The sequence below is a fragment of the Histomonas meleagridis genome (genome assembly GCF_020186115.1).
Source record: "Histomonas meleagridis strain 2922-C6/04-10x chromosome Unknown contig_118, whole genome shotgun sequence".
NCBI classification, from domain to species: domain Eukaryota; phylum Parabasalia; order Tritrichomonadida; family Dientamoebidae; genus Histomonas; species Histomonas meleagridis.
The window spans coordinates 494699-514134 of NW_027150758.1; the positions used below are offsets into that span (position 1 = coordinate 494699).

Sequence of the window (19436 nt, forward strand, 5' to 3'; positions counted from 1 at the left end):
ACGGAATGCGGCTGCAGCAATTGCTAGATCAAACAAAACACCAGGAAATCTTCTTCGACGTGTTTTAGCAACACTTTCTAACGAGCCATCAGAAGTAGAAAAGCTCCCTCTTCCCCCACCGCCCAATGAAGCCTTACGAATTCGTGGGTTACTATATCTTGTTGAATACTTAATGCAAAATCCAACATCACTCACGGAGTACGTTAATGCGTTATATCCAATTCTGTTTAAAACCGCCACCAATTCATTAGAAATTTCGATATCAAAAAGTGTCCAATATATTTTTGCTAAACTAATGCAAATGAATCCTGTTGCATTTCATCGGTTAAATATATTTGAAGCATTAATGACACAAGTTAAATCGGGAATACTTTTACCTCTTTTACTTAGATCATTAATATTTGTATATGGAATTCATTGTATTCGTATCTTTGTTGTACCATTAGTTCCTATGTGGCTTAACTCATTACAGAAAGGTGGGCTTGAATACATAGATATAATTTCACCATTTGCGATGTATTTCGAACCACAACTTCAATTAGAAATACATAAAACATTAATTGAAGAATGTGAAAAACGACTTTTTGATACACAATTATTTGATATTACTACAAATGTATTTTTATCTTCATCGCCAACTAATTCACCATATTTAGGAAGATTTATACAACTTATACAAAAGACTATAAATTCACAAACATATTTATCAAGAATTAAATCGATTGTAGAACCGAAAGTTCAACCAATATTACATCCGAAAAGAGATGTAATGAAAGTTATAGAAAATGAAAGAAAAGACTCATTTTCACAAGTTGTACCACAAGTGAAACATGTAATAATTAATTGCGATGCAAGTAAAGATATAAGAATATTACCTCCAAAGCCTAAACCTAAACAAATAAATGAAAATTTGAATTTAGCGCTAACAAATATAAAGAAGTCGTTGGTGGTAAATGATATTAATATGAACAAACAAAAGGAAAATGAAAAAGTACCGGACGATTTGATGGACTTCGAATGTGATATTGATATAAATGCTGACCCTGATTCAGATCAATAAACATTTATAGAGAAATAATTTTGACTTCAATTAATGTGATTACGAATAAAAATTTTTTATTATACATTTTTATCAAAAAAAATAACTATTTATTGGGAGCTCCAAGCCAAAAAATAGTTTACATTAAGAATTTGATAACAAGCAATATCAAACAAATTTTTATTAAATATTAAACTAATAATTTAGTTATCAAATGATTTTAAATAACGTCAAATATAATAAATAATTATTTTGTGTAATGATATTGATTCCTTTTTTCTCGAATAATTTAATAATTTTTTTATATCCAAATCTATACGCAATCATAACTGCTGTAAAATATAATTTGAATAAATTCCAAAAAATATTTTGAGATATAAAATTATTAAAATAAATACAAAACTAAACTAATAAATATTTTTAGAATTGATATCTATCCCTTTTTGTTCAAGAAGTAATTTAACTATTTTAGTACTACTATTTTCTGTTGCAATCATTAAAGGTGTATAAAATATTAAGAGTAATTGTCAAATAATCAAATAAAATTTGAAATAATTGAAATAATTTTCAAGCAAATTAAAAAAATATCTTTTATATTAATATCAATACCTTCTTGTTTAAGAAGTAACTCCGCTATTTCTGTGAAACCACCTGTAGATACATATACAAGTGCTGTATCAAATAATTTAAATGATTTCCAAATATTATTTTGAAATATTAAATTATCATAATAAAATTTAAATATTACAAATAGATATCTTGAGCATTAATATCAATTCCTTCTTGTTCGAGAAGCAATTTAACAATTTCCGTGTGGCCATTATTAGCTGCATAAATAAGAGCTGTACGAAATTATTTGAATAATTTCTAAATATTTTTTTTAAATTTTGAATTATCAAAACAAACATTAATTTAAACAAATAAACATCTTTAGCATTAAAATTAATTCCTTTATGTTTAAGAAGTAATTTGACTATTTCAGTATTACCATTTTCAGATGCAAACATAAGTGCTGTCCTAAATGATTTTAATAATCTCCAAATATTATTTTGAAATTTTATGTTGCAAAAATAAATAAAATTTACAGCATTTACATCAATTTCTTCTTTAGCAAGAAGCATTTTAACGATTTTTATAGAACCATTCCATGATGATCTCATAAGTGGCGAATGAAATGATTGAATTATTCTCCGAAATTTATATTGAAATTTCAATTTATAAAAAGATATTTTGAACATAAAAAATAAACATCTTGTAAATTAATATCAACTCCTTTTTTTTCGAGAAGTAATTGAACAATTTTTTATTACCTTTAAAACTTGCCATTAATAGTAATGTTTGAAGTTAGTTAAACAATCTCCAAATATTATTTTGAAATAAAAAATTATCAAAACCAATACTAAAACAAACAAATAAATATCTTTAGCATTAATATCAATCCTTTCTTGTTCAATAAGGAATTTAACTATTTCATTACGATGATGATTATATGCAATTGGAAGAACTGTTTCAAACCATTTGAAAAAATTCCATGTAATTTAATATAAAATTAAATTATTGGAATAAATATTATCTTTAGAATTGATATCAATCCCTTCTTGTTCAATAAGTAATTTAGCTATTTCTAAATGACCATTTGCAGCTGCTTGTACAAATGCTGTCCAAAATAATTTAATAAGTTTCCAAATTACATTTTGAAATATTATTATATAAAAACAATCAAAAAATAAAACAATTTAATATCTTTAGCATTAATATCAATTTCTTTTTGTTCAAGAAGTAATTTAACTATTTCTATATTACCTTTTTCAGCTGCGATGATAAATGGTGTTTTAAATATTTTAAATATTCTTCAAAAATTATTTTGAAATTTCAAATAAAAGAAATAAATATTAAATTCAATTAAAAAAAGTTTTTTTCATTTATATCAATATCTTTTTGTTTAAGAAGAAATTTAACTATTTCTATATTATTATTTAAAATTGCAGAAATAAAAGCCGTTCTAAATAATTTAAATGATTTCCAAATAATATATTAAAATATTAAATTATTAAAACATATTTTAAATAAAACAAATGTATGTCTTTAGCGTTTACATCAATTTTTTCTTGTTCAAGAATATATTTAACAAGTTCTACATTTCCTGATAATGAAGAACTAATTAAAATATTTTGTGGTATTTGACATTTTTCAAAATAATGTTTAACAAGGAATATATTCCCTTGAATTGCTGCCTTATTAATGAAATTATCTCTGATTTCTTTTTTATCATTTTCCAAAAATGATAACAATTCAAAATTACCACTGGATATACAAATGAAATTTAAATCATTGATATTACTTTTAAACATTTTCATAAATCTAGTTTTATAATAATCACTATCATCACTATCAGGATCAGAATCAGAATCATCATTCTTTGATGAACCGTTTATATTTTGCTCTACTAATTTATTTTCATAAAGATATTTAAAGATATCATTTCGATGAAACCGAATTGCTGTTTCATATGCACCAAAAAATGATGAATGATTTTGTTCACATAAATGAATGATTTCCATATTTCCACCAGCAATTGCATATATGCCTGTATTATCTAGTTTAGAACCATTTAATAATAAATATTTAAAAATTTTACTTGATCCAAAAAACGCAGCATAATCAATTAATGTAACATATGTATTAGTAGTTGTATATCTTTCATATAGTGATGGTTTAATATATTGATTAAAATCAAACTCTTTTTGTGATGCCATTTCTTGAAGTTTTCCTATTTCATCATTTCGTATTATTTCTGTTATTTCACTTCGATTAACACCTTCTCTAATATATTTTTTATGAAGTTCCCAATTATTATTTGAAAGTTCGTTAATGTCTTTTAAAAAATGATAGTGATCAGAATTGAATGAAAAAAATCCATTAATTTCATCTTTTGTTTTATAATGTATAAAATATAATGAATGAATGTTTTTTGTAATACTTGAATCAATTAAATTTTGATCAATCAATTTCTCAATTAAATAATATGATTCTTGGGTATTGGCATTAGATATGCAATTACTAAAAATTTTAATAATGTCTGCTGTAATGTTCATTTTTTCTTCTTTTGTTTTAATTAACAGTAAATAATTTAAAAATATATCACCGTTGCCTTTTTGAGAACAAAATGCAAAATAAACCAAATTGCATATTATAAGGTTAAATGAATATGGATAATTCGAATCGAATAATTCCATTGTATGTTGAACTGTTGACTCTAGATTTTCTTCATTTAAATTAAATACTACTTTCTGGACGGAAATAAGAAATTCCATATAAACAGATTTATTAAATTGATCTTTAGTGGTACTAAGAAGATTGCTCTCAGACATTCAAGTTGATGAAATAATATTTAAAAAACGTTAATTTATTTAAATTTTATGATGTTTATTGTTGACGATCGGAGCACTTCATGTAAACCTTTGAAATAGTAACGATCAGTTTTTGAATGCAGGCAGTTACTCCAAATGGCTTTGACAAGCATTGGGGCCGCAACAAATTTTTTCTTTTCAAGATTATTTGCAAAACCAAAAATTAATTGGAAAGCAGATGATTACTATGAAAGGCTTGGACTTAAGAAAACTGCAACACACGATGAAATTAAAAAAAGATATTATGAAATAGCAAAGGCATACCATCCTGATGTCCTTCATACTCCAAAAGAAAAAGAAGAAGGTGAAAAAATCATGTCTGCTGTAAATTCAGCTTATGATGTACTAAAGGATGAGAAAACAAGAAGTGAATATGATCATAGATCTTCATCTTCATCATTTCCATTTGTACGTACAACTCGTGAGCACTCACCAATGGTATTCAGAAAAGCTGTTACTCTTAATTTCATGGAAAGTGTATTTGGTTGCAGTAGGGAAATAACATTGCCAACCACTGAGCCATGTAGTAAATGTAATGGCCAAGGTACTAGTGATGGTAAACCACCAATTTTATGTCAGTATTGCCATGGTTCAGGAATTGTTGCAGAAGGCTTTTTCCCATTTCCTTGTCCAGCATGTAGTGGGAAAGGCTACACTATTGAAAAGCCATGTCATAATTGTAAAGGCACAGGACAAACTCCAAAACCAACAAAAATCAAAATTAACGTTCCCCCAGGAGTTGAAAACGGTTCCATTATAAACTTCTCAACTCCAAACGGTCAACTTATTGTTGCTTGTAATGTGAAAGATGACTCAATCTTTGAAAGAAATGGAAATGACCTGCATATTACAGTTCCAATATCAATGAAAACTGCTGCGTTAGGTGGAATAGTACAGATTCCAACATTGAAGGGAATTGTTAATAAAAAGGTTAGACCTGGAACACAACCTCTCGATGTTGAAAAGATGAATGGAGCTGGAATTGGAGGTCGAGGATCATTATATATACACTACAAGGTAATCATTCCTCGTTCATTATCTTTCAAGGAAAAGAAAGCAATCAAATCACTGAGTGACAAATCAATGAAGAGTACAAATGATATGTACACTTCAACATTAAATCAATTCGAAAATAACTTGAAGAAATATAGAAAATAAATAAAACTGTTTGAATGTATTTTAAACGTTCGTTGTCATTGAATGGTTTACGTTATTATCGGCATTAAAATTTTGCAAAATGACTGAAATAGAAGTTAAAATCTTGGTCAGTGAGGAAGGATATCATAAATTTCTTGGTTTATTCAACGGAGAGTATGAAAGAAATGAACTTTGGAATATATTCTTAAATACAAAAGATGGAAAATTGTCAACATTAGGAAAAGTTTTACGACTTCGTCGTATAACATCAAACGGAATTAAAAGATATGTAGTAACTCTAAAAGGTAAAGGAAATTTGGTAAATGGCATTGCAAACCATCCAGAAATGGAAACCGATATTCCAAATGAAACAGCAGAATTAGTTATCAAATCACCACAAATTTTATTTCAGTCATTGCCCGAGATAATTAAAGATCAAATTAAAGAATGCGAAAATAGCGAATTTTACATTTATGGTGATTTCCATGATATAAGAAATATTGTTTCTTATAAAGGACTTACAGTGGAAGCCGACGAAATGACACTTCCTAATGGCAAAAAATTTTTTGAATTAGAGATTGAAAATGATAATCCAGCTAAAGCAAAAAAGAAGATCGTAAAATTTCTAACTGAAAACAACATCGTATATATTGATTCTTCGAGAGGAAAATTTTCGAGGCTTAAAAGGTTACCAGAGTCAGAGCGATTTTCAGATGAAATGAAAATGCTTTGTAACTGAATTTTATCCAAAGCGATCCCTTTAATAAATACATATGAATTTCATTTCTCCAAAATTAGTAATTTCATATCCTACATAATATATATCCTTTTTAATGCATTCGTTCACTTTAACTCAGTCATTATCTTTAACACTTTCGATTACATTTTATAGTAAATATATAAATACATTTTCATTGTTAACGTTTGAATCCACTTATAGTTATATATCGACAAATGTCATTTATTATGATTACACTGTGATATATTATTTGTCTTATTACTGTTATTATTCTGACTTTTATACATTAATTGTAACTAATGTTACACCAAAAGATAATTCGAATTCGGGAAAATATTTTCCTGTTTTTGTTAAACATTTAACAATTGTTTATTATAACTTATGTCAGTTGGTGATTCATAACCTGTAAAATAAACAAATGTGAAATTATTACAACCAGAAAATGGTAAAGTTTCAATTGTTTTTGCATTTTCTACAATGATAATTGTTGTTAATTTAGAACAATAATAAAATGCATAATCTCCAATTGTTGTTATATTTTCACCAATGTTAACAGATTGTAATCATGAACATGAATAAAATGCATAACTTACAATTGTAGTAACTGAATATGGTATTGGATATATAATTTTTAATAAATTTTCAAAAGACAACAACAAAAATAAAGAAAGACATTGATTTATTCATAATAATCTGAATGTTTATATTCTATTTTTTTGTATGCATCCTTTTTAGTTTTATTCACATAGCAAACCGGCACATAATCTGCTTTTTCTATAAAGTGACTGTAAATTCGGTTCATCAGATCGCCCTCTTTGTTTTCAGGGAGTTTGTTTAGTTTCCTATCTCTTGACTGCTTGTTCCAATCGTATTGATATGTCTTATATTTGAATTGCTTCGACTTGACCGTTATGTTGCAAATCAATTTCGAAGCCAAACTTAAAGTTATGTCTTCTCCTTGAGCCAATGTATACGGCCTTAATCGTGCCGTAAGTTTTCCATGCATCGGTCTATACATTAAAGGCACTGCGAACGTATCTCTTTCGCTACAATTATCCTTCGCTATCATGCCAAAAAGTTTTGGTGACTTGGAGTTATAACTCGAACCACCCATTCCGATTATGGAATTATCATTTTTTATTTCGTCGACAAAACTTTGATGAACATTATTATCGATTGGACTTTGGTCATCATCCCATCGCATAACGAAATCCACCGGAAACAACGAAGAGATGAAAATAGGAAACAAAAATAATGGGCTCCAATTATAGCCCCAAATATGATACACAGGTCGTGATGACTTAGAACGTATTCGTGCTAAGTCTAATGTAATCCGATTTTCACATTGCACGATGCAATAAAATTCGGGTAATAATGTTTGCTTTTCATAATCAGTGATAAAGTTATAAATATATTTGCGCTTAAATTGGGGTAATAATAAGCCAAGTGTTGGATTGGTTGAATCATTAATGTTAGGACACATTTGTGATCGTGGAATTTGTGGATTTATTATGTGATCATAATTTTGTTCGGGTTTAATACCATCGAAAAGATGATAAATGCTTTTGATATGCGGGTTTTTGGCAATAAGTAATGAAATGGATAAAAGAGGTGGTATGGAATTATATGTGGAATTGGTGTGGTAAAGAAGTTCACGGACTAATGGAGAACGAATAATCGCTAAACCAATTCCTACATCATTGTTTTGATAAACTGTCTTGCCACCAAATATAACATCGTAGTCACCTTCGCAAAACTTAGAAACTGCTTCTTCAAGCCAGAGAGTGGATGGCATATAATTGACATTAGAAGTGTTGATGTAGAAAATGTAATCTGGCATGTTAAGGGAATAAAGCGATGCAATTAGTGGAATATAACCAGTGTCTGGAAAATCAGAATAAATGACATTTTGAGTGAAACTAGATTTAGGAACTGATGAGTTATGAATTGACACAAAGTTTTGGCCAACACCACAAACATTTTGGTCAAAGTCTTCATATGTCTCAACTTTAATAGGTGATACCATATCAACTGAAATGGATATGGTACAATCTATATTCTTTTCAGTGCAATAGAACAATTTTGTACTTCTGATTTTTAACAAAAAATCTTTAGATTCTGGGAACTGCAAATAAAAAGAATATATGATAGGAAAAGAAACAAAAAAAAATGAAACAACAATCTGAGTTATACGGAAACATGCTCTCGGTTTGTTTTCCATGCCTTTGGTGGAGCTCTGACAGTAAGTTTGTGGCTCAATTTATACCAATCCAATTCAAAAGGTTCTTTATATAGTTTATATGATCGGGTACCCCAACCAGGCAAAAATACTTTTTCTCCGTCAGACAGACCTAGTGAAAAAAAAAAATTTGATATTAATATACCAATGGTAAATATGTTCCTCATGAAGATTTAATGTTTAATGTTTTTTTTGGAATTTACATAAAACAGGTTTTTAACTTGACTCTATATAGTTTCTAAATAACCCAAAAATTCAAACACCACGACAAATTGAAGAATTTTAATTTCCAATAAAAAAGTATTTTTCAAAGTTTAGTTTATTAATTTGTTTAAGTTCATATACATTTCACATTATTGAGTTACATTCAATTGGATATCAAGTAATGATCTCCTCGAATCTGGTGTTTTTTCTTTCACAAAAGCCTTAGCGTTTTGCAAAGTTGACAATGGCAGCTTTGTAAGTGCAATTTCATTTTCTGCGTTCCCAAGCATTTCTGCTAATTGGTCTCGATCGTTCTGATTTGGAAGAGTTTTTAATGCATTAAAAACATATATATAATCATTTGGCATAAATGGCTGCAAATTATTATGGCGAGTCATTTCAATGGGAACAGAGTCTTTGAGAGAAGATGGAGGTGATTCAATTAAATCATTAAGTTGAACTTTTAGTTCATGAACTCGATTCATCCAGCCAGCAAGAGTAGTGCTTGACATTATCTTCAGCTCTTTATTAAAAACTGATTCAAGATGTTTTGCAAGCAAAGTGGTATAACTATCTGAACCAGTAAAAATTGAAGCATTAGTCCAAATTGTTCCAATATCTCTTTTCCATTCTCTGACAGATCTGTAGTGTTTTTTCTTTAATCTTTTTTCAATTGTTGTTAAATCTTGAGGATCATCAATATATTGGTAATAATTTTCAAGCCCTGGTTTCGTAACATCAACAGGATAACGGAATGGTGCTGAAGCAGGGTGCTTGATTAGTTTCTGTGTAATTTCTATGCACCGAAATCTTTGAACTTTATTCAAAGCCTAATATAGAGAACGTTATAAGCGAACGTTTACAATGGCGCTAAAAAAGTGCCAAATCCAACTTCATGAAGGCAGTGCTTGACTTTTTTGCAAAAATACTTGGCTTTGAAAAGGATCCAGATGATTATACTGCCAGTGAATCTGAAGATAGAGATTTTCCTGATCCACATCCCAATCGTACATTAAGGATGGAACAACTTCAATATTACTTTAGTGGTAACAATTTAGAAAATGACCAAATATTTAGAAACGAAATCATCAAAAATCCAGAGGGATATGTATCTTATGATTTCTTATTAAAATGTAATCGTCTTCGCCAACTAAAATCAACTCCAAAGAAATTATTCAAAGCAGGATGTGCATCACCATACTTAGATGCTGATGAACAGAAAGGAATCAAATCAAAGAAACCATTTGCTTCGGATCCACGTAGAGCTTATCGAACCATACGAGTTTCTGGTTTTCGTCCATATGTACCTCTTAGTGAACAAGAAGAATTTTTCACAAGCATACCTGACTTTGCTGGTCTCATAGAGTATATAGGACTTGAACGAAGATATGATAAAGATTTAGATAAATTAATTTACACAGGAACAACTACAATTGAGTTCAAAGAAGAAGGAATTGCACAGAGTGTTCTTGAAAGGGGAATTCAGTACAATTCTAAAGACGGTTTAAAGATTGAACTTTTATCAGATTTTATGAATAGAACAAAAAAAAATTTCAACAAACAGAAATCTCCAAGGCGAAAATAAAAACAATCATTATTAGGATTTTTTATCGTGTTTAAACATTTACTAAAATATGTTTCCGAAAGAAATATTTCCCTTCGTAGCAACTGCAAGTAGTGTTCCATATGAGTTTGTTAATTGTTTTGGTTCGTTTCCCATTACATGCCAAACAAGATTTTTAACAACATTTTGTGCTTGTTCAGAACTTCCTTTTGATATTTGAATTACATCATCGAAACCTTTCCCAAGAATGAGAGAATTTGATGTTACTTTTTCTTGCATCTTTTGGTTATCTTGCTTTTGGATAATGAAAAAAGTTGAAACATTATGATTTGTTGCTCTTGATTTTATTTCCTTCATCCATCTCTCTAATATCTGTAAGCTATCAATAGAAGGAGATGATGTAATAAATAATGCTGCATCTGCTTTTTCATATGCCGAAGTTGCTGCAAATGATAAACGTGCTGCCGATGGAACAATAGTGAGATTGACGCATAGTACTTCTTGACCCCATTGTAATGCAACAGTACTCATTAACAAGAATGAAGTATCACGAAGATTTGATTCATTGGGTTTTTCTTTAGATAAGAAAGATTCAAGGAAAAGAGCCGAATCATTGTTTTCTACACCAAGAATTAGAAAGTTTAATATTCGCCCTGGGATAATTTGTGAATCTTCCATTTCTTGGCTGTAGATGTATCGTAAAACAAACCTAGTGAATATCGCAATTATGGAAATTCCACTTTAACTTGGATTATAAAGTTTTGGTCTTAACGCAAGAAATAAAATAAATAACATGAACATTTTATTATATAATATTACAAACAATTTTATATTTCATCCCATTCGATAAATCAAATGCAAACCTAATGGTGTTTCAATTACTTCTGAAACATCCCCAATCTCGAGCTTCCAAACTGCTTCTGCAAAAGATTCAGGAACTTGTTTTTTATTTACCCATCCCATGCATCCACCAGAGTCATCACCATCCACAGCATCTGAAACATCATTTGCCATATCCATAAACGATAATGGAAGTGAAGCTATATCAGAAACCAACTGATTCCGAAATTCTGTGATTAATTCAAGTGCTTCTTCTTTTGTTCGCAAAACTTCTCCATCTTTTGTATATGGGCAAATGCTGTCTTTATGCTTTAAAAGTATTTGAAAAATATAAACATATTCAGGTATTGTATTTGGTTTATTCCAAGTAGATTTATTATAAAGTTCTGAGTAATAATAACATCTACCTGGGTAGTCTTTACACTCACGAATTTTCCAATGCTCTGGTGGCTCAATAGGAGTTATCTTTGGACTTTCCATGAAATGAGAAAAGTGGCATTTTAACGTCTTTTCATAATCTTTTTCTTCAAAATAAACTACACAAAAATCTGATCGGCCATTGTCATCATCTCTATATTTTTATTCACCATAGAACGTGTAAAAAGAATCTATGGAAGGAACACATTTCATAACACATTATGGATTAAAATGGTTTTGAAGTAATTAAAATGTTTGATACGCATAAAACGATAACGAATTTCAATGCAACAACGATAATTTTGTATTGAATTTTGTATCGTTCATTCAAAATCATTAAGTAAAAAAATGTATTTAAAATCTCTATATTTATTCTAAACGCCTTATTTTGATAACATAATTATATCTTCGTCTTTTGAGTTTCCGAAATATTTCTTAAATAGTTCTGTATTATCCACAGTACTCTTTGCCAAGAAAAATCTTATGTTTGATACCTCATCATTACAAAGCATTTGGAATTCCTTATCCAACGAAGTCGGAAAACCACATTTTACGATTAACTTTGCAAGTACGAGTCTTGTTTGCCAATTATCATTCATTAATTTCTTTGCTTCGAAAACATTAATTTCATTATCATCAATAAGTGTTTTCCATAATTCGATAGATTCATTCCTAATAACAGCAACGGGATCATTAGAATACATTTCTGCTATTGGGCAAAGCTTTGAATGCAATGTTCCAACAAATTGTATCGTCTGATCGATAAGCGACTTTTTGATTCGCCAGTTTGGGGCGCCCCGTGGATTCAAAAAGTTCAAAAAGAAATCTTTTTCCTTAAAAACAAGAGAGAACTTGTACAAGTGCTGGATAAAGATTGGTGAAAACTTTACATCAAGGCAACAGTTAAGAAGAAGCTCTTGTTCGGATTCATCAATGATTCTTGATAAGTTTATCAAAGCTGCTGCAGAAGATTCGATTTCATATTTCATGCCTTCACGGAAATCAGGTAAAACTGTTTTGAACCCATTGGCTTTAACAATTGGCTTGATGTTTCGAAATGCTGATTTTGCTGTATCTTTATCATGGAAAAGAATTTGATAAAGATCATAGCAATTTGGGCATAATTTAGCAATAATTGGCGCTGTTTCTCTTCGAACTTTTGGGTTTCGATCTTTGATAGTGTTACGAATAACATATTGGATAAACTCGTAATCAAAATTAGAGTTCGGAAGAGCTTTGAGAAGATCAACTTTTACCTGTGGAACACGATCAAGAAGTAATGCACGAATATAGCTGATGATTTTATCTGAATCAAGAACATATTGTGATAAAGTTGCGGCAAGTGAACGAAATTGAGCTTCGTTACTGGATGAGTCCTTGGCAATAATGTCTGTTAAAACTTTATCACGATGACTTGGTGGAATAGAACATACAGTATTTGAGATTAGATTTGTTAATTTCTTAATAGCGAATGCTGAATTGTTTAAATGAAATGCCTCATGAAGGGCAGGTAAAATTTCATTGGTAACAAGATTTAATCCGTCTTCACCTAAGTTATCAATAAATATACGAATTAATACTGGCAGTCCTTCAATAGCGTCAAAATTCAGTTGCGCTATTTGTTGCTTTATGTGCGGTATTAAATTATTAATAACAACAGATAATGATAATGATGTTATTTTTTCATTATTTTCGGTAAAAGGTTGGCATGATTGAGGAAAGAAATCTGCGTCTTTTCTTTGTTTTAATAATATTGCAGGAGGAGACATTTTAGAACTGTTTGGGACTTCAAGCATCAAAAAGAATGATGACAATAATTGAATGGTCTGAACACTAATTTCTGAAAGCTTTGGTTATCTATTGAAATTTATGGTGGGGATTCAATTTTTGTGTGTGGGAAGATCGCCACCGGCACCAAATGATTGTGAGGTTAACGTACATCCGGAGATTCAAATTTTTGTTTTCGGATTTTTAAATAAAAACTATAAAAACCAAAAAACCAATCACCAAAACACTAGAAACGATATAAAATTCATAAAATCGTTAAAAAATGGAAATTTAAAAAAATGAAAACTGATGTGAGCAAACAACAAAAGATTAAGTCTATTGGCATGCTCTCTATCGTACGCACAAAAAGTCCATAAAAGTGACTGACTGTCCAGCCATAAAATTTGTTCACTTTTTGAAAGTTTTGTCAGTTCTCAAAATTGAGTGAAACCCACAAAACAAGTGGTCACCGATGTGGAATTCAATGGTTAAAAAATCGTTTTTAACAGAAAATATTTATCGTTATTTCTAGAAATTTTTTAATTAATTAATTGAAAAGTGACGCAGTGATTTTCACCAAAATCTTGATGTCGAATCTTATAGCATTACAATAATCTAGCTTAAATATCTTTCAAGGTCAAACATATTTCCATTTTCTTCAAGGCATTGTTCGATCAACCACTTTCCATTAATTTCTTCTAATTGCTGCATCACAAATTCAATTCCATTTTTATTTTCTAGTGAATTTAGCAACAAAGCGATTGCGTGTATGTACACCTCATGAATTGAATCAAAATCCATGTGTGCCAAAGTGATATCGAAAAGATTTTCCATAATTCCAAGATCAAACATTTGTATTCTTAAGTCATCTGTACCATATATAATGATTTTTGCCAAACAAATCGCAATTTCAGTTTTCACTTGACAAATCCCCGAATTAAATTCCGCCACGAAAAAATCGAGAATTCCTTTCGAAATGAACACGTCAATAGTTTGAGGTACAGATTCGAACAAATTCCCAATTAAATATAAAGTTGAAGTTCGAATATTTTGCGGATTGTTTTCATTACAAAGAGCAATGAAAAGATCATAGTCTAGCGCAATGTCATCTCTGTGGGATTTACAATAGTATTCACTTAGGATAACGATAAGATGTAAATAAAAATTTTCATTGATATTTAGTTGCTGAATATTATGAGTTAATACAGCAATTAATTTGTTTGGTATTTCGTACTTATCCATTAATTCAATGAATCCGTTTAATTCTGTGAATTTTGCAATTGTAATAAATATTTTGCAAAATAAATGGATAAAATCAATTGGAAATTGGGAAATAATCACTGATGTGCCTTCAAATATAATTGGAATTCTTTTTATATGTATATATGTGATGCTGATTTTATGGATATATTCAGAATATGTTCGTAAATTATCTTGAATAAATTGATCACCACAATTGGGAAGACAACCTAAAATAAGGGAAAAAACATTTTGCAATGAAACTTTTTGAATAATGAAATTATGGACTTCAACAGATAAGTGACATATATTTGAAAAAATCTTTAAAACTAATGGCAGTAGATTAGGTTCATCTAAAATGTCGGAGAGCATGCCAAGAAGATTACTTCCAATGAACAAATGAATGAAATTCCTATTGGAAGAGATGGCAAAATTATTGATTATATTTAATGACATTATCCTATATGGTAGTTGATTCATTTTTTCTGTTAAGTGTAGCAAAATTGTATGTATTGAATGATTCTTAAATAAATCAAAGTTTGGAAAGTTATGATTTTGAGTCATATCCAATAGGAATTCCATGCACTTTAAAAGTACGCCTTCGTCAAAACATACAAAACTTTTTTTAAATGTTTTAAAAAAATATTCTGGATTTTCACCTCCATCATTTAAATCAATAACATTCTCATCCGTACAGAGTAATTGTCTTGGGCGCTTCCAATATCGTTTGCTATTGCTTTTATAAGTGATCAAGTTGCAAACTGATTTTGGTTTGATGTGTTTTTAATTTTGATGAGAGAAAACGTTAATAAACGGTCGCTTCAAAAATCATGAAAAAAATAATTTTATTGAAGTCTGAATCTGTTTAATAATTTTGATTTATAAAATCCTTAAACCTGATAGCTTCATCTATAGACATTGCTTTATATATTAAAGTAAGCGTTTACAAATATAGATTTGAGTTCTGGATTAAAGTCACTTTAACTTCTTGTTTATATTCAACCAAAGCTCATTTGATGATAATTAAAAAAAATTTATATATAAAAACAAATTTATTCAAAACAAAAGAAATACTGTTAATATAGAATTGATAATGACCTTAATGAACTATAATTTGTTGTATTTCTTTTCTGCATTTCCATCGATGATTTGTTTTCTTCAGATATTCTGCTTATTTCAAGCTCCATTGAAGTGATGCTGTTTCTTTGTTTCTCTATTTCTTTCCTTAGTTGTTGTGTTTTAATTATTTGTTTCTTAACATTTTCCTGTGATTGCGCTTCGGATTTTTTGGACTCTTCGAGCATTTTCTTTAGCCTTTCGATATCTTTCATTATCATTTGTAATTGAATATTGCCCTTTTGTGATATTGATTGATAAATAGCTTGTAAACTTTCCATCTTCTTATTAAAAAATTCTGCTTCATTTGTTTCTTGTTCTTTTTCCTTTGAAACAATTTGGTTAATTGAGTTAATATGAATTTGATTACTTTTTTCCCGATTGACAATCTCTTTCTTCATTTGTTCGACTAATACATTATGATTATGTTCACGAGTATTGATTGAGTCTATAAGACCTTTGATGTTGCTCCGAATTTCGCGTATCCAATTTCGATGTTCTGATTGAATCATTAAAATTTCGTCTTCTAGTTGATGCATTTTGCGTTCAGAGTTATAATTTTCTTTGGACTTTGTAAGTTGCTTTTGGATTTTTGCATTTTTGGCAATTAATTTTGATTGTATTAATTTGGCTTGTTCAACTTCTAGCTCCATTTCAATCTCTGTAATGGAGTTCTTTTCTCCTATAATTGACAAATCTCTTTGATTTTGCTCAATGATTTGATCTGGAGGAGAATTTTGATTGAAATCAGAAATAATTTTTTTAATTTCATTTGAAAGCTGTTCCTTAAGGGCTTGGATTCCTTTTGTGTGTTCTTTCTTTTGTTTTAATATTTCTTGGTTGGCAAAATCTTTTGCTTCGCTTAGTTCTTTTTCAAGTTCTTGAATTTGCTTTACATACCTTTGTTTTCTTTCATCTTTTAAACGTTGTGTACTTTGAATGAGGTCTTCTGTATTGGAAATTTGAGTTTGAAGATCTCTAATTTTTTCATCAAGATCTTCCGTGTCATAATTTTGATTTGTTAGACTGTATGTTTTACTTAAAGACAAGTCTTGGCTGAATAAAGAGCGACTGTTTCCATCAATCATTAATTTTTTTTCTCATACGTTAACGTATTTATTAGCTTGCAAAAAAACAAAATTCAAAAATTTATTTCTGAAGTTTGCAAAAAATAGCTCAATATCCATATCAAAAGAAAAAATTTATTAAAAATCTGGAATACTCCAAAAACAGGATATTTAGTGAACTTACATTCATAAATTTGATGGCTTAACTTGCTTCCTTGATAATATTTTAATTTGAAGGTACAAAAAATCTTTAAGCATGACTTTAATTGAAGAAGCACTTGTTGGTATTTAACAAAAAATTCTTTGTTCATTGCTTCCTTCAATTCATCCAATTTGAAGCTTCTTTTATCAATTCACTTTTAACCTTTCCACATAAGCACTCATTTATAATTGAAATCACAAATAATTGTTCACTAATGAATGATGAACAAACGAAAGCTCTTTAAACATAATAATAAAATTGGAGGTGAATGAGTTATACCAAAGTTAAATCATCTTCAAACATTGCTTATCAAGGATTAATTTATTACACCTAAATTTGGATGGCAATCCACAATCAATATGATAATGGGTTACATTATGCGCTGAATGTGGTTGAAATACCTATTCACGTTATATCTTGTGCAATATACACAACATTAGATAGAGAATAATAAGCAACAACTTGTAAGAAGAAAGAGACTTTTACATGGGATACACAGCTTTGTTGAATAAGATACACAAAGAAGTATTCAACGAGACATGTTCGGACAGTTGGTAGAGAAATATATTAAGAACTGTTCAAGATTAGCTACAGAAATTTAAATCAAATATTAAATATTGAATAAAAAATATTGAAATCAGATTTCACTATAACTGTTATTGCGTTGTTTTTATTTGTTATACTCAAGTCTCCCAAATAGGTTTAACATAGTTCAGCGTGCTTAACGCATTTGGAAATTTTTGCCTTCGGTTGAACTCGTTTCTGATTGAAGGTATGAGATGATACAAGGAATTTCTTTTACCTTATAATAACTCTTTTTTCTTAAAAGTGGATATATAAGAAAAGTGATGTCTTTAGAAACTCTTTTCTATATATAAGGAAAACAACAGCTTATGCTTGCATTTATTATCTGAATAAAATGATTCTCGATTTTATGTGAATTTGTATAAAAAGTTTGTCGCACTTAACGTAAAACATTATTTTATTGATAGATCTCTCGAAATCATTGGAATCCAATGTCTTGAATCTCATCGAAAAAAATTTCAAAACATCAGTCCAATCAACAATTAATTTATTCGTTGATAGACCGCCATATACATATAACATCCCAATTTGTATAAATGCAGACACAATTAACTTTGCTTATAAATTCATGAATTGAACGCCAATAATTAATGCAACGTTTCCTGAAAGATGCTGCAAATAATTTGGAATATTACATAAATGGATAATGTTTATTCATAGCTCGATCATTAACATTTCTTCTATATTATTATTATTAATATATTCCAACAATTTCTTATTTTTAATTTTATCATCGAAAGTATTCAACATATCTTTCCATGTATCTTTATTTTCTTGACTTTCATTTTTCTCGACCAATTTACCGAACATCTTCAATATGACCAAAACATTTTTTGTTTCATCTGCATTTAAGAATTTTTCTCGAGAGAAAACCAACATCATTTGTGTCATTGACACGTTTTCGAAGATAAGCTTTGTATTTAACACCACGTCTTTTAGGTATCTTCCACAATTTACAGTTGCATTCAACAATTCATTAATAATCTCCGTGTAAACAGTCTCCTCGGAATTTGCGCTAAACATTGTGCACAAATCCATTGAATCCATATTAAACAATTTCTTTGCTATTTCATAAGACGATACGTTTGGATTTGACAGAGTTTGTTTGGTTCTCGAGATTACACCTTGTGAATTTGAGTTTATGTAAATATAACTGTCGAATTTGATTGAAAATAACGGGTCCCAAAGATTCAATGGTATCTTATTGAAATCTTTGAAAAGTAATTCAAAGAAAACTTTCTTTGGGTTCGGAATTAACTTTGTCAAATCTTTTGCTTCAATGTTCTCAGGCCAATATGGGGAAACGAAATATTGGACTAATTCACGTGTGTATGAAGGAGGGTTTGCGTCACTATATTGAAATCCTACAACTATATTTCCAACACCAGATATATCATTAATTATGGAATAAAGATAATATATATTACCTCTGAAGTTATTTTTTGCGATTTCGATTATTTTATTGAACTGTTCATTAGTTAAGTTCAAATGGAACAAAACATTAAATAATATTTGATCATATGATCGATTATTATCGAATATATTTAATAACTTATCAATAATATTTGTGTTGTCTAAAGTAATTTGTTGGAATGGTAACAATTGTATTAGCGCTGGAAGTTTATCATTCATTAATTCGATGTTTGGAGGGAAATCAAATTGTTCAATCAAAGGATTTGTTAAAGTTGGAAACATATTTTTAGATATTAAATATTGGAACTCATATAATGGAATTTGGAATTCATTAACTTCTTCAAACAGTTTAAGAATTTCATCGATTTTCTCGAAAAATTCCGTTTTATCAATGAACAAATATTTAATTAATGGATAATTCTCTACATCGAAATGTTTTGTATCAATTGCCAAAATTG

General features: G+C 29.2%; 7 protein-coding genes across 7 annotated transcripts; 2 read left to right on the forward strand and 5 right to left on the reverse strand.

The window, feature by feature from the left end:
* Positions 1–4545: 4545 nt before the first annotated feature.
* Positions 4546–5607, forward strand: GO595_000976 (Chaperone protein DnaJ 1; the record flags this gene model as incomplete). Its single annotated transcript, XM_067923489.1, has 1 exon — positions 4546–5607. One exon carries the CDS (start codon positions 4546–4548, stop codon positions 5605–5607), a length of 1062 nt encoding a protein of 353 aa, XP_067778919.1.
* A 1397-nt stretch (positions 5608–7004) lies between these two features.
* GO595_000977 (uncharacterized protein) lies at positions 7005–8351 on the reverse strand (the record flags this gene model as incomplete). The annotated part of the gene is made up of 1 exon (XM_067923500.1): positions 7005–8351. One exon carries the CDS (start codon positions 8349–8351, stop codon positions 7005–7007), a length of 1347 nt encoding a protein of 448 aa, XP_067778920.1.
* Positions 8352–9663: 1312 nt separating this feature from the next.
* On the forward strand, positions 9664–10353 carry GO595_000978 (La domain containing protein; the record flags this gene model as incomplete). The annotated part of the gene is made up of 1 exon (XM_067923512.1): positions 9664–10353. The coding sequence occupies one exon, from the start codon at positions 9664–9666 to the stop codon at positions 10351–10353; it is 690 nt and encodes a 229-aa protein (XP_067778921.1).
* Positions 10354–10395: 42 nt separating this feature from the next.
* On the reverse strand, positions 10396–11010 carry GO595_000979 (uncharacterized protein; the record flags this gene model as incomplete). Its single annotated transcript, XM_067923523.1, has 1 exon — positions 10396–11010. The coding sequence occupies one exon, from the start codon at positions 11008–11010 to the stop codon at positions 10396–10398; it is 615 nt and encodes a 204-aa protein (XP_067778922.1).
* A 156-nt stretch (positions 11011–11166) lies between these two features.
* Positions 11167–11652, reverse strand: GO595_000980 (Peptidyl-prolyl cis-trans isomerase pin1; the record flags this gene model as incomplete). The annotated part of the gene is made up of 1 exon (XM_067923534.1): positions 11167–11652. The coding sequence occupies one exon, from the start codon at positions 11650–11652 to the stop codon at positions 11167–11169; it is 486 nt and encodes a 161-aa protein (XP_067778923.1).
* A 320-nt stretch (positions 11653–11972) lies between these two features.
* GO595_000981 (uncharacterized protein) lies at positions 11973–13385 on the reverse strand (the record flags this gene model as incomplete). Its single annotated transcript, XM_067923545.1, has 1 exon — positions 11973–13385. The coding sequence occupies one exon, from the start codon at positions 13383–13385 to the stop codon at positions 11973–11975; it is 1413 nt and encodes a 470-aa protein (XP_067778924.1).
* Positions 13386–15671: 2286 nt separating this feature from the next.
* Positions 15672–16799, reverse strand: GO595_000982 (uncharacterized protein; the record flags this gene model as incomplete). Its single annotated transcript, XM_067923556.1, has 1 exon — positions 15672–16799. The coding sequence occupies one exon, from the start codon at positions 16797–16799 to the stop codon at positions 15672–15674; it is 1128 nt and encodes a 375-aa protein (XP_067778925.1).
* Between the last annotated feature and the right edge of the window lie 2637 nt (positions 16800–19436).